Source organism: Coregonus lavaretus (genome assembly GCF_964263955.1).
Source record: "Coregonus lavaretus genome assembly, contig: HAP1_SCAFFOLD_1302, whole genome shotgun sequence".
NCBI classification, from domain to species: Eukaryota; Metazoa; Chordata; class Actinopteri; order Salmoniformes; family Salmonidae; genus Coregonus; species Coregonus lavaretus.
This window is the reverse complement of record NW_028158323.1, coordinates 71,507-88,588: the sequence shown is the minus strand read 5'-3', so window position 1 is coordinate 88,588 and position 17,082 is coordinate 71,507. Positions and strand designations below refer to the sequence as shown.

At 45.0% G+C, this 17,082-nt stretch overlaps 1 protein-coding gene across 2 annotated transcripts in view; it reads right to left on the bottom strand.

Moving 5' to 3' along the window:
* LOC311124163 (exportin-T) overlaps positions 1 to 17,082 on the bottom strand; it is a 54,545-nt gene that overhangs the window by 21,559 nt on the left and 15,904 nt on the right. Inside the window, exons 7-10 of one of the 2 annotated variants that reach the window (XM_084198359.1) lie at positions 16,400 to 16,584; positions 2,883 to 3,051; positions 658 to 894; positions 138 to 218 (exon numbers count right to left, since the gene is read on the bottom strand). In XM_084198359.1, coding sequence (XP_084054485.1) covers positions 138 to 218; positions 658 to 894; positions 2,883 to 3,051; positions 16,400 to 16,584 — 672 coding nt within the window. The remainder of the gene's footprint in view (positions 1 to 137; positions 219 to 657; positions 895 to 2,882; positions 3,052 to 16,399; positions 16,585 to 17,082) is intronic. The other variant, XM_084198360.1, reaches the window with a different exon arrangement.

Below are 17,082 nucleotides of genomic sequence, written 5' to 3'. Positions count from 1 at the left end.
CAATATTTAGGACAGTTAGCAGAGCTAATTCATTGATGGTTCTTCCTGGAACATCCCCCCCCAAGCTGTAAATCAATAGTCAGGGGTAATGATAATGATTGGGTCTTGGGTTAGTTAGCGTGGACAGTTCTCTCCACCTTGTCTGATTCCCAGTACTCTTCAACGGCCTCCTGTCCTCCTCTCCCTACCTGACGCATGGTACCCTGCCACTCTGAGCCCTTTAGGAAGATGAAGCAGATGAACACAAAGTTTACGTCATGTTACCCTGCCACGCTGACCCCATTGAGGATTGCTTGTCAACACGACAGCGGTCAGAGGGGCGACTCCCAAGTCCACGCCCGTTCTAGAGATTCTATTTCTTAAAAATGGTTTCCATCCTGTCCGGTAAAGACACCTCAACAGTCTAGAGCGGCTCCCTCTCCTTCCACTCTGATGCCGGCAAAAACACTGTGTCCCAAACGACACTATTCCCTTCATAGTGCACAACTTCTGCCCAGAACCCTGGATGGTATAAGGTGCCATAGGGATTAGGGTGCCATATTCCCATAGGGCTCTAGTCAAAATGTAGTGCACTAGAGAGAGAGAATAGGGTGCCATTTGGGACTTGCCCAAAGTAAACACTGGAGCTATGGACATGCAAATAGCACCCGCTCTCACCTGTTTGAGTATGTGCAGGTAGTCGTAGCAGAACCCGACGACGTTAGCCGAGATGTCGTCGTCCTCGTGGACCAACAGCTGGAGGAGCAGCGGAACCTTGGCCTCGAGCGCGCGCAGCGTCTCCGTGGCGTCTTTCACGTCGCCCCCCTTGGCCAGTTTGGTCCAGCTCAGCGCCAGAGATTGGCCCATCCCATTAACCAGTCTGGAGAACTTAGCCAGGAAGTCCACGTCCTCCTCCTGGTGATGGAGCCAAGACAGGACACAGTGTCACTATATAGGAAACACTGGGGCACCATTTCGGGTACAAAACAGGAAACAGTTTTCACATCCATTCAGGAAGTGGAGGTCAGGAGGAGGAAGAGGAAATGGCCCTTTGGCCTTTTGTTGGACTGGAGCAGTGTGTGTGTGTGTTGTGTGGTGCGTCCGTCGTGTGTGTGTGTGTGTGTGTGTTGTGTGGTGCGTCCGTCGTGTGTGTGTGAGTGTGTGTACAGTGCCTTCAGAAAATATTCACACCCCTTGATTTTTTCCACATTTTGTTGTGTTGCAAATTGGGATTAAAATGGATTTAATTGTATTTTCAACAATCTACTCTAATGTCAAAGTGGAAGATTTTTTTTTTTTTTTTTTTTATATTAATGAAAAATATAACACTAAAATGTATCTTGACTACTCAACCCCCTGAGTCAATACATGATAGAATCACCTTTGGCAGCGATTACAGATGTGAGTCTTTCTGGGTAAGTCTCTAAGAGCTTTGCACATCTGGATTGTACAATATCTGTCCATTATTCTTTTTTAAATTCTTCAAGCTCTGTCAAGTTGGTTGTTGATCATTGCTAGTCAGCCATTTTCAAGTCTTACCATAGATTTTCAAGCAGATTTAAATCAAAACTGTAACTAGGCCACTCAGGAATATTCACTGTCTTCTTGGTAAGCAACTCCAGTGTAGATTTGGCCTTGTGTTTTAGGTTATTGTCCTGCTGAAAGGTGAATTCGTCTCCCAGTGTCTGGTGGAAAGCAGACCAGGTTTTCCTCTAGGATTTTTCCTCTGCTTAGCGCCATTGTTTTGGTTTTTTTAAATCCTGAAAATCTCCCCAGTCCTTGACGATGACAAGCATACACATAACATGATGCAGCCACCACCATGCGTGAGAATATGAAGAGTGGTACTCAGTGATGTGTTGGATTTGCCCCAAACATAACACTTTGTATTCAGGATGCATGTTTTGGAATATTTGTATTCTTTACAGACTTCCTTCTTTTCACTCTGTCATTTAGGTTAGTATTGTGGAGTAACTACAATGTTGTTGATAAATAATAAATAAAAATAATTGGTCATTTAGCAGACGCTCTTATCCAGAGCGACTTACAGGAGCAATTAGGGTTAAGTGCCTTGCTCAAGGGCACATCGACAGATTTTTCACCTAGTCGGCTCGGGGATTAGAACCAGCGACCTTTCGGTTACTGGCACAACGCTCTTAACCACTAAGCTACCTGCCGCCCTTGATCCATCCTCCATTTTCTCCTATCACAGCCAACTGTGATAGTAACTGGTTTAAAGTCACCATTGGCCTCATGATGAAATCCCTGAGCGGTTTCCTTCCTCTCCGGCAACTGAGTTAGGAAGGACGCCTGTATCTTTGCAGTGACTGGGTGTATTGATACTCCATCCAAAGTGTAATTAATAACTTCACCATGCTCAAAGGGATATTCAATGTCTGCCTTCTTTTTTTTTTACCCATCTACCAATAGGTGCCCTTCTTTGCGAGGCATTGGAAAACCTCCCTGGTCTTTGTGGTTGAATCTGTGTTTGAAATTCACTGCTCGACTGAGGGTCATTACAGATAACTGTATGTGTGGGTACAGAGATGAGGTAGTCATTAAACAATCATGTTAAACACTATTATTGCACATAGAGTGAGTCCATGCAACTTATTATGTGACTTGTTAAACACATTTTTACTCCTGAACTTATTTAGGATTGCCATAAAAGGGGTTGAATACTTATTGACTCAAGACATTTTCATTTTGAATCAATTTGTATAATTTTGTTTTAAAAAAAATCATCCAATTTGACATTTTGGGGTGGATTTTGTGTGTGGATCAGTGCCACAAAATCTCAATTTAAAACATTTGAAATTCAAGCTGTAACACCAAATATGAAAAAAGGGTGAAGGGGTGTGAATCCTTTCTGAAGGCACTATATAAAATGTGTGTACACCTACCTCCTCCACATTGAAGAAGCCGGCAGACTGCAGGACCTGGCAGAGGGACTCAACCAGCTTCGTCTTGTCTGTGGGGTCCATGCCTTTGTTAACAATCTCAAACAGACAGTCACATGCCTCCTCTCTCAGGTCCTGCACAGACATCTGGCTCAGCAGCAGGTTGACGAACCTGGAGGGAGAAGGAACACGCTGGTCACACACACAGGTCCAGGACCAGTCATCTGATCTAGTGTCCGGGTTCATAAACCTGGAGGGAGAAGGAACACACTGGTCACACACACACCGGTCCAGGACCAGTCATCTGGTGGTCCTCTGTAGCTCAGCTGGTAGAGCACGGCGCTTGTAACGCCAGGGTAGTGGGTTCGATCCCCGGGACCAGCCATACGTAAAAATGTATGCGCACATGACTGTAAGTCGCTTTGGATAAAAGCGTCTGCTAAATGGAATATTATTATTATTATTATTATTATTTGATCTAGTCTCCGGGTTCATGAACCTGAAACCGTCAAAACAACTACCACTGATCTTGACGGCGCCGACGGGAGAAGGACGACACCTTAGAGGAGTTTCAACCCAACTTCGCTATTTCGCGACTTTTATCGTGTTTAACTTTCTTTGTACAAAATGTTCATTCTATTCTCATATGATCCTTGGGTGAACTGTTGGAATCATGGAAATAGAATGATTATTCTGATTCTATAATTAGAATATAATAGTGGCCATTTTGAATACAGTGTTGACATGACAACAAATGAAAACGGCAGGGAGGAGTTATTGTGACAGGGTAGGAACCAGAGTGTTGGTAAGTGTTTCCTAGGGGACCCAATAAACTTTGGCTACATTGAACGTTCTCTCTTAGATACTTCATGTTGGTAACATATTCATGCTTTGCGTATTCCTCTTTCATTTAGAAGATACTGTTGCACAAACATCATGCTGATTTAGGTCAACACCATCACTGGTACCAGGCTTTATAGCCAGCTACGTTTGGTCTGACTCAGTACATTTATTAGCTAGCTACGTTTGGTCTGACTCAGTACATTTATTAGCTAGCTAGCGATTAGCAGCTAACAAGATTTAGGTCCAACTTGCTATGAAAAGACAAACTAGGTGTTCGCAGCTGTAAGAAACACAGACTAATAGTGTAATTATAGAACGCTAGTGGATTTATATTAAAAGAAGCAAAGTGGAAACAGCATCGTTGTCATCAACATTGTTGCATGTGCTGCATTGACCATGCAGAGACTGAACGCAAGTGTGTTGTGATCGAGGAACAACAAATGCTCTCCTTGAGTGACAGGGGGCGGGGCTATGTCTGTGTAGGAAGCGGCATGGAGAAATAGAGAGATGACTCTAGTAGTAGTAGTAGTAGCAGTAGTAGTAGCAGTAGCAGTAGTAGTAGTAGTAGTAGTAGTAGTAGTAGTAGTAGTAATAGTAGTGGTAGTAGTAGTAGTAGTAGTAGTAGTAGTAGTAGTAGTAGTAGTAGTAGCAGTAGTAGTAGCAGCAGTGGTAGTAGTAGTAGTAGTAGTAGTAGTAGTAGCAGTAGTAGCAGTAGTAGTAGTAGTAGTAGTAGTAGTAGCGGTAGTAGTGGTAATAGTAGTAGTAGTGGTAGTAGCGGTAGTAGTGGTAATAGTAGTAGTAGTAGTAGTAGCAGTAGTAGTAGTAGTAGTAGTAGCGGTAGTAGTGGTAGTAGCGGTAGTAGTGGTAGTAGTAATAGTAGTAGTAATAGTAATAGTAGTAGTAATAGTAATAGTAGTAGTAGTAGTAGTAGTAGTAGAAGCGGTAGTAGTAGTAATAGTAGTAGTAGTAGTAATGGTAGTAGTAAAAAGTTGAGAATGACAGAAATATTAATTTTCACAAAGTCTGCTGCCTCAGTTTTTATGATGGCAATTTGCATATACTCCAGAATGTCATGAAGAGTGATCAGATGAATTGTAATTAATTTCAAAGCCTCTTTGCCATGAAAATGAACTTAATCCCCAAAAAGACATTTACACTGCATTTCAGCCCTGCCACAAAAGGACCAGCTGACATCATGTCAGTGATTCTCTCGTTAACACAGGTGAGAGTGTTGACGAGGACAAGGCTGGAGATCACTCTGTCATGCTGATTGAGTTAGAATAACAGACTGGAAGCTTTAAAAGGAGGGTGGTGCTTGAAATTATTGTTCTTCCTCTGTTAACCATGGTTACCTGCAAGGAAACACGTGCCGTCATCATTGCTTTGCACAAAAAGGGCTTCACAGGCAAGGATATTGCTGCTAGTAAGATTGCACCTAAATCAACCATTTATCGGATCATCAAGAACTTCAAGGAGAGGTTCAATTGTTGTGAAGAAGGCTTCAGAGTGCCCAAGAATGTCCAGCAAGCGCCAGGACCGTCTCCTAAAGTTGATTCAGCTGCGGGATCGGGGCACCACCAGTGCAGAGCTTGCTCAGGAATGGCAGCAGGCAGGTGTGAGTGCATCTGCACGCACAGTGAGGCGAAGACTTTTGGAGGATGGCTGTTTCTCTCCAGGAAAAACATCAGGGACAGACTGATATTCTGCAAAAGGCACAGGGATTGGACTGCTGAGGACTGGGGTAAAGTCATTTTCTCTGATGAATCCCCTTTCCGATTGTTTGGGGCATCCGGAAAAAAGCTTGTCCGGAGAAGACAAGGTGAGCGCTACCATCAGTCCTGTGTCATGCCAACAGTAAAGCATCCTGAGACCATTCATGTGTGGGGTTGCTTCTCAGCCAAGGGAGTGGGCTCACTCACAATTTTGCCTAAGAACACAGCCATGAATAAAGAATGGTACCAACACATCCTCCGAGAGCAACTTCTCCCAACCATCCAAGAACAGTTTGGTGACGAACAATGCCTTTTCCAGCATGATGGAGCACCTTGCCATAAGGCAAAAGTGATAACTAAGTGGCCCGGGAAACAAAACATCGACATTTTGAGTCCATGGCCAGGAAACTCCCCAGACCCTAATCCCATTGAGAACTTGTGGTCGATCCTCAAGAGACGGGTGGACAAACAATAACCCACAAATTCTGACAAACTCCAAGCATTGATTATGCAAGAATGAAGTTAATTGACAGCATGCCAGGGCTGATTGCAGAGGTCTTGAAAAAAAAGAACACTGCAAATATTGACTCTTTGCATAAACTTTAATGTAATTGTCAATAAAAGCCTTTGACACTTATGGAATGTTTGTAATTATACTTCAGTATACCATAGTAACATCTGACAAAAATATCTAAAAACACTGAAGCAGCAAACTTTGTGAAGACCAATACTTGTGTCATTCTCAAAATGTTTGACCACGACTGTAGTAGTAGTAGTAGTAGTAGTAGTAATAATAGTAATAGTAATAGTAATAGTAGTAGTAGTAGTAGTAGTAGTAGTAGTAGTAGTAGTAGTAGTAGTAATGGTAATAGTAGTAGTAGTAGTAGTAGTAGTAGTAGTAGTAGTAATGGTAATAGTAGTAGTAGTAGTGGCAGTAGTAGTGGTGGTAGTAGTAGTAGTAGTAGTAGTAGTAGTAGTAGTAGTAGTAGTAGTAGTAGTAGTAGTAGTAGTAGTAGTAGTAGTAGTAGTAGCAGTAGTAGCAGTAGTAGCAGTAGCAGTAGTAGCAGTAGTAGTAGTAATAGCAGTAGTAGCAGTAGTAGCAGTAGTAGTAGTAGCAGTAGTAGTAATAGTAGTAGTAGTAGCAGTAGCAGCAGTAGTAGTAGTAGTAGTAGCAGTAGTAGTAGTAGCAGTAGCAGCAGTAGTAGTAGTAGTAGTAGTAGTAGTAGTAGTAGTAGTAGTAGTAGTAGTAGTAGTAGTAGTAGTAGTAGTAATAGTAGTGGTAGTAGTAGTAGTAATAGTAGTGGTAGTAGTAGTAGTAGTAGTAGTAGTAGTAGTAGTAGCAGCAGTGGTAGTAGTAGTAGTAGTAGCAGTAGTAGTAGTAGTAGCAGTAGTAGCAGTAGTAGTAGTAGCAGTAGCAGCAGTAGTAGTAGTAGTAGTAGTAGTAGTAGCAGTAGCAGCAGTAGTAGTAGTAGTAGTAGTAGTGGTAGTAGTAGTAGTAGTAGACTGTAAAAATGGACGTTACACACGGCGTATCACATTTAACAAACCAAACATTCAAATACTGTTATAGAAGGTAAAGTAAAAACCCAAACCGGTCCGTGCTTCAATACCAATACATGGTCAAATACGGTATCCCGCCCAGCCCTAGCTGGATGATGATGCTATGCACGTAGTACTCGGTGGATTCTTCGCGGATCGTACGGCGGCTTAGGGGAAGTCGAAAGAGGAAGTGGTGTGTTTTTTCATAAATAACAACTAGTGTGCTGCTTCAAGTGTGAAGGAAATCTCTAGCATTTGCTCACCTGATATAGAAATACCTCATGGTGAGCTGCAGACCCGTTAATCTACCTAGGAGATTTCTCATCTGCAATTATCACGGCCGTCTACATTTCTCCACAGGCCAACACCACTCTGGCACTCAACCAACTGTATGGGGCCATAAAAAATAAATAAACAATTCACCCAAAAGGCGTTTCTGGTGGACGGAGACTTTAACGCAGGGAGACTTAAAACCGTCCTACATCACTTCTACCAACACGTCTCCTGCACCACTAGGGGGCGCTAAAACTCGACCACTTTTATTCTACCCACAGACCCACTCCAATTCACATACATCCCAGACACCATAGACCCACTCCAATTCACATACAGTGCATTCGGGAAAGTATTCAGACCCCTTTACTTTTTACACATTGTTACATTAAAGGCTTATTCTAAAATTGCTTTCTTTTTTTTAAATCCTCAGCAATCTACACCCGATACCCCATATCGACAAAGTAAAAACCGTTTAGACATTTTAGCAAATGTATAAAAATAAATAACAGATATCACATTAGGTATTCAGACCCTTTACTCAGTACTTTGTTGAAGCACCTTTGGCAACGATTACAGAATCGAGTCTTCTTGGGTATGACGCTACAAGCTTGGCACACCTGTATTTGGGGAGTTTCTCCCATTCTTCTCTGCAGATCCTCTCAAGCTCTCTGTCAGGATGGATGGGGAGCATCACTGCACAGCTATAGAGTTCAATCTTGGTTTCATCAGACCTGAGAATCTTGTTTCTCTTGGCTAACTCCAAGCGGGCTGTCACGTGCCTTTTACTGAGGAGAGGCTTCCGTCTGGCCACTCTACCATAAAGGCCTGATTGGTGGAGAGCCGCAGAGATGGTTGTCCTTCTGGAAGGTTCTCCCATCTCCACAGAGGAACTCTGGAGTTCTGTCAGAGTGACCGTCGGGTTCTTGGTCACCTCCCTGGCCAAGGCCCTTCTCCCCCGATTGCTCAGTTTGGCCGGGTAGCCAGCTCTAGGAAGAGTCTTGGTGGTTCCAAACTTCTTCCATTTAAGAATGATGAAGGCCACTGTGTTCTTGGGGACCTTCAATGCTGCAGAATTGTTTTGGTGCCCTTCCCCAGATCTGTGCCTCGACACAATCCTGTCTCGGAGCTCTACAGACAATTCCTTTGACCTCATGGCTTGGTTTTTGCTCTGACATGCACTGTCAACGGTGGGACCTTATATAGACAGGTGTCTGCCTTTCCAAATCAATTGAATTTACCACAGGGGGACTCCAATGAAGTTGTAGAAACATCTCAAAGATGATCAATGGAAACAGGATGCACCTGAGCTCAATTTCGAGTCTCATAGCAAAGGGTCTGAATACTTATGTAAATCAAGGTATCGTTTTTTTACACACACACACACACACACACTAGCAAAAGTTTCTACAAACCTATTTTCGCTTTGTCATTATGGGGTATTGTGTGTAGATTGATGTGGAAAAACATGTATTTAATCCATTTTAGAATAAGGCTGTAACGTAACAAAATATGGAAAAAGGGAAGGGGTCTGAATACTTTCTGAATGCACTGTAACCAGGTAAAACTCCGGACCCTAGTAATATTATCTATCCTGATGCCTAGTCACTTTACCCTGCCTTCATGTACATATCTACCTCAAATACCTTATTATTATCTATCCTGATGCCTAGTCACTTTACCCTGCCTTCATGTACATATCTACCTCAAATACCTTATTATTATCTATCCTGATGCCTAGTCACTTTACCCTGCCTTCATGTATATATCTACCTCAAATACCTTATTATTATCTATCCTGATGCCTAGTCACTTTACCCTGCCTTCATGTACATATCTACCTCAAATACCTTATTATTATCTACCCTGATGCCTAGTCACTTTACCCTGCCTTCATGTACATATCTACCTCAAATACCTTATTATTATCTATCCTGATGCCTAGTCACTTTACCCTGCCTTCATGTACATATCTACCTCAAATACCTTATTATTATCTATCCTGATGCCTAGTCACTTTACCCTGCCTTCATGTACATATCTACCTCAAATACCTTATTATTATCTATCCTGATGCCTAGTCACTTTACCCTGCCTTCATGTACATATCTACCTCAAATACCTTATTATTATCTATCCTGATGCCTAGTCACTTTACCCTGCCTTCATGTACATATCTACCTCAAATACCTTATTATTATCTATCCTGATGCCTAGTCACTTTACCCTGCCTTCATCTACATATCTACCTCAAATACCTTATTATTATCTATCCTGATGCCTAGTCACTTTACCCTGCCTTCATGTACATATCTACCTCAAATACCTTATTATTATCTATCCTGATGCCTAGTCACTTTACCCTGCCTTCATGTACATATCTACCTCAAATACCTTATTATTATCTATCCTGATGCCTAGTCACTTTACCCTGCCTTCATGTACATATCTACCTCAAATACCTTATTATTATCTATCCTGATGCCTAGTCACTTTACCCTGCCTTCATGTACATATCTACCTCAAATACCTTATTATTATCTATCCTGATGCCTAGTCACTTTACCCTGCCTTCATGTACATATCTACCTCAAATACCTTATTATTATCTATCCTGATGCCTAGTCACTTTACCCTGCCTTCATGTACATATCTACCTCAAATACCTTATTATTATCTATCCTGATGCCTGGTCACTTTACCCTGCCTTCATGTACATATCTACCTCAAATACCTTATTATTATGGGTAAGAGCGTTGTGCCAGTAACCGAAAGGTCGCTGGTTCTAATCCCCGAGCCGACTAGGTGAAAAATCTGTCGATGTGCCCTTAAGCAAGGCACTTAAACCTAATTGCTCCTGTAAGTCGCTCTGGATAAGAGCGTCTGCTAAATGACTAAAATGTAAAATGTATTATCTATCCTGATGCCTAGTCACTTTACCCTGCCTTCATGTACATATCTACCTCAAATACCTTATTATTATCTATCCTGATGCCTAGTCACTTTACCCTGCCTTCATGTACATATCTACCTCTGTACATTGATCTGGTACTGGTACTCCCTGTATATAGCTCCACATTGATCTGGTATTTCCTGTATATAGCTCCATATTGATCTGGTACTTCCTGTATATAGCTCCACATTGATCTGGTACTTCCTGTATATAGCTCCATTCTTGTGTATTTTATTCCTTGTGTTAGTTCCCATTGTATTTTTGTAACTCAGCATCGTTGGGAAAGGTTTGAAAGCAAGCATGTCACTGTATAGGTCCAAAAGGCTTCTCAACAGCTTCTACCCCCAAGCCATAAGACTCCTGAACAGCTTCTACCCCCCCAAGCCATAAGACTCCTGAACAGCTTCTACCCCCAAGCCATAAGACTCCTGAACAGCTTCTACCCCCAAGCCATAAGACTGCTGAACAGCTTCTACCCCCAAGCCATAAGACTCCTGAACAGCTTCTACCCCCAAGCCATAAGACTCCTGAACAGCTTCTACCCCCAAGCCATAAGGCTCCTGAACAGCTTCTACCCCCAAGCCATAAGGCTCCTGAACAGCTTCTACCCCCAAGCCATAAGGCTCCTGAACAGCTTCTACCCCCAAGCCATAAGACTCCTGAACAGCTTCTACCCCCAAGCCATAAGACTCCTGAACAGCTTCTACCCCCAAGCCATAAGACTCCTGAACAGCTTCTACCCCCAAGCCATAAGACTCCTGAACAGCTTCTACCCCCCAAGCCATAAGACTCCTGAACAGCTTCTACCCCCAAGCCATAAGACTGCTGAACAGCTTCTACCCCCAAGCCATAAGACTCCTGAACAGCTTCTACCCCCCAAGCCATAAGACTCCTGAACAGCTTCTACCCCCAAGCCATAAGGCTCCTGAACAGCTTCTACCCCCCCAAGCCATAAGACTCCTGAACAGCTTCTACCCCCAAGCCATAAGACTCCTGAACAGCTTCTACCCCCAAGCCATAAGACTCCTGAACAGCTTCTACCCCCAAGCCATAAGGCTCCTGAACAGCTTCTACCCCCAAGCCATAAGACTCCTGAACAGCTTCTACCCCCAAGCCATAAGGCTCCTGAACAGCTTCTACCCCCAAGCCATAAGACTCCTGAACAGCTTCTACCCCCAAGCCATAAGACTCCTGAACAGCTTCTACCCCCAAGCCATAAGACTCCTGAACAGCTTCTACCCCCAAGCCATAAGACTCCTGAACAGCTTCTACCCCCAAGCCATAAGACTCCTGAACAGCTTCTACCCCCAAGCCATAAGACTCCTGAACAGCTTCTACCCCCAAGCCATAAGACTCCTGAACAGCTTCTACCCCCAAGCCATAAGACTCCTGAACAGCTTCTACCCCCAAGCCATAAGGCTCCTGAACAGCTTCTACCCCCAAGCCATAAGACTCCTGAACAGCTTCTACCCCCAAGCCATAAGACTCCTGAACAGCTTCTACCCCCAAGCCATAAGACTCCTGAACAGCTTCTACCCCCAAGCCATAAGACTCCTGAACAGCTTCTACCCCCAAGCCATAAGACTCCTGAACAGCTTCTACCCCCAAGCCATAAGACTCATGAACAGCTTCTACCCCCAAGCCATAAGACTCCTGAACAGCTTCTACCCCCAAGCCATAAGACTCCTGAACAGCTTCTACCCCCAAGCCATAAGACTCCTGAACAGCTTCTACCCCCAAGCCATAAGGCTCCTGAACAGCTTCTACCCCCAAGCCATAAGACTCCTGAACAGCTTCTACCCCCAAGCCATAAGACTCCTGAACAGCTTCTACCCCCAAGCCATAAGACTCCTGAACAGCTTCTACCCCCAAGCCATAAGACTCCTGAACAACTAATCATGGCTACCCGGACTATTTGCACTGCCCCCCCACCCCACCCTTTTTACGCTGCTGCTACTCTGTTAAGTATTTATGCATAGTCACTTTAACTCTACCCACATGTACATATTACTTCAACTACCTCAACTAGCCGGTGCCTCCGCACATTGACTCTGCACCGGTACCCCCCTGTATATATAGCCTCCCTACTGTTATTACACATTGACTCTGCACCGGTACCACCCTGTATATATAGCCTCCCTACTGTTATTACACATTGACTCTGCACCGGTACCCCCCTGTATATATAGCCTCCCTACTGTTATTACACATTGACTCTGCACCGGTACCCCCCTGTATATATAGCCTCCCTACTGTTATTACACATTGACTCTGCACCGGTACCCCCCTGTATATATAGCCTCCCTACTGTTATTACACATTGACTCTGCACCGGTACCCCCCTGTATATATAGCCTCCCTACTGTTATTACACATTGACTCTGCACCAGTACCCCCCTGTATATATAGCCTCCCTACTGTTATTACACATTGACTCTGCACCGGTACCCCCCTGTATATATAGCCTCCCTACTGTTATTACACATTGACTCTGCACCGGTACCCCCCTGTATATATAGCCTCCCTACTGTTATTACACATTGACTCTGTACCGGTACCCCCCTGTATATATAGCCTCCCTACTGTTATTACACATTGACTCTGCACCGGTACCCCCCTGTATATATAGCCTCCCTACTGTTATTACACATTGACTCTGCACCGGTACCCCCCTGTATATATAGCCTCCCTACTGTTATTACACATTGACTCTGCACCGGTACCCCCCTGTATATATAGCCTCCCTACTGTTATTACACATTGACTCTGTACCGGTACCCCCCTGTATATATAGCCTCCCTACTGTTATTACACATTGACTCTGCACCGGTACCCCCCTGTATATATAGCCTCCCTACTGTTATTACACATTGACTCTGTACCGGTACCCCCCTGTATATATAGCCTCCCTACTGTTATTACACACTGACTCTGTACCGGTACCCCCCTGTATATATAGCCTCCCTACTGTTATTACACATTGACTCTGCACCAGTACCCCCCTGTATATATAGCCTCCCTACTGTTATTACACATTGACTCTGCACCAGTACCCCCCTGTATATATAGCCTCCCTACTGTTATTACACATTGACTCTGCACCAGTACCCCCCTGTATATATAGCCTCCCTACTGTTATTACACATTGACTCTGCACCGGTACCCCCCTGTATATATAGCCTCCCTACTGTTATTACACATTGACTCTGTCCCGGTACCCCCCTGTATATATAGCCTCCCTACTGTTATTACACATTGACTCTGCACCGGTACCCCCCTGTATATAGCCTCCCTACTGTTATTACACATTGACTCTGCACCGGTACCCCCCTGTATATATAGCCTCCCTACTGTTATTACACATTGACTCTGCACCGGTACCCCCCTGTATATAGCCTCCCTACTGTTATTACACATTGACTCTGCACCGGTACCCCCCTGTATATATAGCCTCCCTACTGTTATTACACATTGACTCTGCACCGGTACCCCCCTGTATATATAGCCTCCCTACTGTTATTACACATTGACTCTGCACCAGTACCCCCCTGTATATATAGCCTCCCTACTGTCACTTTATTTTACTGTATATATAGCCTCCCTACTGTTATTTTATTTGACTTCTGCTCTTTTTTTCTCAACACTTTGTTGTTGTTTTATTTTACTTTTTTATAAAAAAATAAATGCACTGTTGGTGAAGGGCTGTAAGTAAGCATTTCACTGTAATGTCTGCACCTGTTGTATTCGGGCATGTGATAAATAACATCCCAACTAGACACACTGGTCACTGACTGACATTTCAGACAACTAGTGATCTGGGACCAGTTATCTCAACTAGTGATCTGGGACCAGTTATCTCAACTAGTGATCTGGGACCAGTTATCTCAACTAGTGATCTAGGACCATTTATCTCAACTAGTGATCTGGGACCAGTTATCTCAACTAGTGATCTGGGACCAGTTATCTCAACTAGTGATCTGGGACCAGTTATCTCAACTAGTCTCTGGTTCACAAACCTGGAGGGACAGGAACAAGTCAGTAACGTCACAGTCCTCAGACTAAACAACCTCCCCAGCCCCACTGCTGAATGTCTAACGTAGTTGGTTTGGTGAACCATGCTCTTGCCTGAGATCTGAAAACTTGCATTTCCTTCCCAAGCTAATGCCTAGGCTTTAGCCCAGCGGGCTAACACCGCCTTGTGAAAGGCAGATCGATCCAGGTGCAAGCCCAGTGAGTCTAATAGACGTACCTGTTGTTTGGTGGTGAGGTTGAGGTCTATCCAGGAGACGTATGCCCCTACCACCTCCAACCACCTCCAGACACTGACTGACCACAGACAGACAGACAGACTGACCACAGACAGACAGACTGACCACAGACAGACAGACTGACCACAGACAGACAGACGTACCTGTCGTTGGCGATGAGGTTGAGGTCTATCCAGGAGACGTATGCCCCTACCACCTCCAGACACTGACAGACCACAGACAGACAGACAGACTGACCACAGACAGACAGACGTACCTGTCGTTGGCGATGAGGTTGAGGTCTATCCAGGAGACGTTAAGGCAAGGGCTGATTTCAAGGTTTTACTGTTAACCTATAAAGCGTTACATGGGCTTGCTCCTACCTATCTTTCCGAGTTGGTCCTGCCGTACATACCAATACGTACGCTACGGTCACAAGACGCAGGCCTCCTAATTGTCCCTAGAATTTCTAAGCAAACAGCGGGAGGCAGGGCTTTCTCCTATAGATCTCCATTTTTATGGAACAGTCTGCCTACCCATGTGAGAGACGCAGACTCGGTCTCAACCTTTAAGTCTTTACTGAAGACTTATCTCTTCAGTAGGTCATATGATTGAGTGTAGTCTGGCCCAGGAGTGTGAAGGTGAACGGAAAGGCTCTGGAGCAACGAACAGCCCTTGCTGTCTCTGCCAGGCCGGTTCCCCTCTCCACTGGGGTTCTCTGCCTCTAACCCTGTTGCAGGGGCTGAGTCACTGGCTTGCTGGTGCTCTTTCATGCCGTCCCTGGGAGGGGTGCGTCACTTGAGTGGGTTGAGTTACTGACGTGATCTTCCTGTCTGGGTTGGCGCCCCCCCTTGGTTTGTGCTGTGGTGGAGACCTCTGTGGGCTATACTCGGCCTTGTCTCAGGATTGTAAGTTGGTGGTTGAGGATATCCCTCTAGTGGTGCGGGGGCTGTGCTTTGGCAGAGTGGGTGGGGTTATATCCTTCCTGTTTGGCCCTGTCCGGGGGTTTCTTCGGATGGGGCCACAGTGTCTCCGGACCGCTCCTGTCTCAGCCTCCAGTATTTATGCTGCAGTAGTTTATGTGTCGGGGGGCTGGGGTTAGTTGGTTATACCTGGAGTACTTCTCCTGTCTTATCCAGTGTCCTGTGTGAATTTAAGTATGCTCTCTCTAATTCTCTCGTTCTCTCTTTCTCTCTGAGAACCTGAGCCCTAGGACCATACGTCAGGACTACCGGGCATGATGACACCTTGCTGTCCCCAGTCCGCCTGGCCTTGCTGCTATTCCAGTTTCAACTGTTCTGCCTGCGGTTACGAAACCCCTACCTGTCCCAGACCTGCTGTTTTCAACTCTTAATGATCGGCTATGAAAAGCCAACTGAGAGACCTGAGCCCTAGGACCATACGTCGGGACTACCGGCCGTGGTGACTCCTTGCTGTCCCCAGTCCGCCTGGCCTTGCTGCTATTCCAGTTTCAACTGTTCTGCCTGCGGTTATGGAACCCCTACCTGTCCCAGACCTGCTGTTTTCAACTCTTAATGATCGGCTATGAAAAGCCAACTGAGATTTATTCCTGATTATTATTTGACCATGCTTGTCACTTATGAACATTTTTGAACATCTTGGCATGGTTCTGTTATAATCTCCACCCGGCACAGCCAGAAGAGGACTGGCCACCCCTCATAGCCTGGTTCCTCTCTAGGTTTCTTCCTAGGTTTTCGCCTTTCTAGGGAGTTTTTCCTAGCCACCGTGCTTCTACACCTGCATTACTAGCTGTTTGGGGTTTTAGGCTGGGTTTCTGTACAGCACTTCGAGATATTAGCTGATGTAAGAAGGGCTATATAAAATAAAATTGATTGATTGATTGTATGCCCCTACCACCTCCAGACACTGACAGACCACAGACAGACAGACTGACCACAGACAGACAGACTGACCACAGACAGACAGACGTACCTGTCGTTGGCGATGAGGTTGAGGTCTATCCAGGAGACGTATGCCCCTACCACCTCCAGACACTGACAGGTGATCTCAGGGTGAGACTGCTGATAAGCCCCGAGGATCTGGTACCAGGACTCAACCAGGCTGGGGATGACCTGCTCCCTCATTCCATCCTTTATTAAGGTGTTCCTACGCACCTCCTAGAGGGGGACAGAGAGGAGGGGGACAGAGAGGAGAGGGGGACAGAGAGGAGAGGGGGACAGAGAGGGGGAGGGGGGACAGAGAGGAGAGGGGGACAGAGAGGAGAGGGACAGAGAGGAGAGAGAGGAGAAGGGACAGAGAGGAGAGGGGGACAGAGAGGAGAGGGACAGAGAGGAGGGAGAGAGAGGAGAAGGGACAGAGAGGAGAAGGGACAGAGAGGAGGGGGGAGTTAGACGCTGGGATGACCTGCTCCCTCAATGGGGGGGGTAAGTATATTAATTAATTAATTAATTAATTAATTAATTAATTAATTAATTAATATGCCATTTAGCAGACGCTTTTATCCAAAGCGACTTACAGTCATGAGTGCATACATTTTTGTGTATGGGTGGTCCCGGGGATCGAACCCACTACCTTGGCGTTACAAGCGCCGTGCTCTACCAGCTGAGCTACAGAGGACCACTGTATATCTCTATCCACCACCTCAGTGTCCCCTT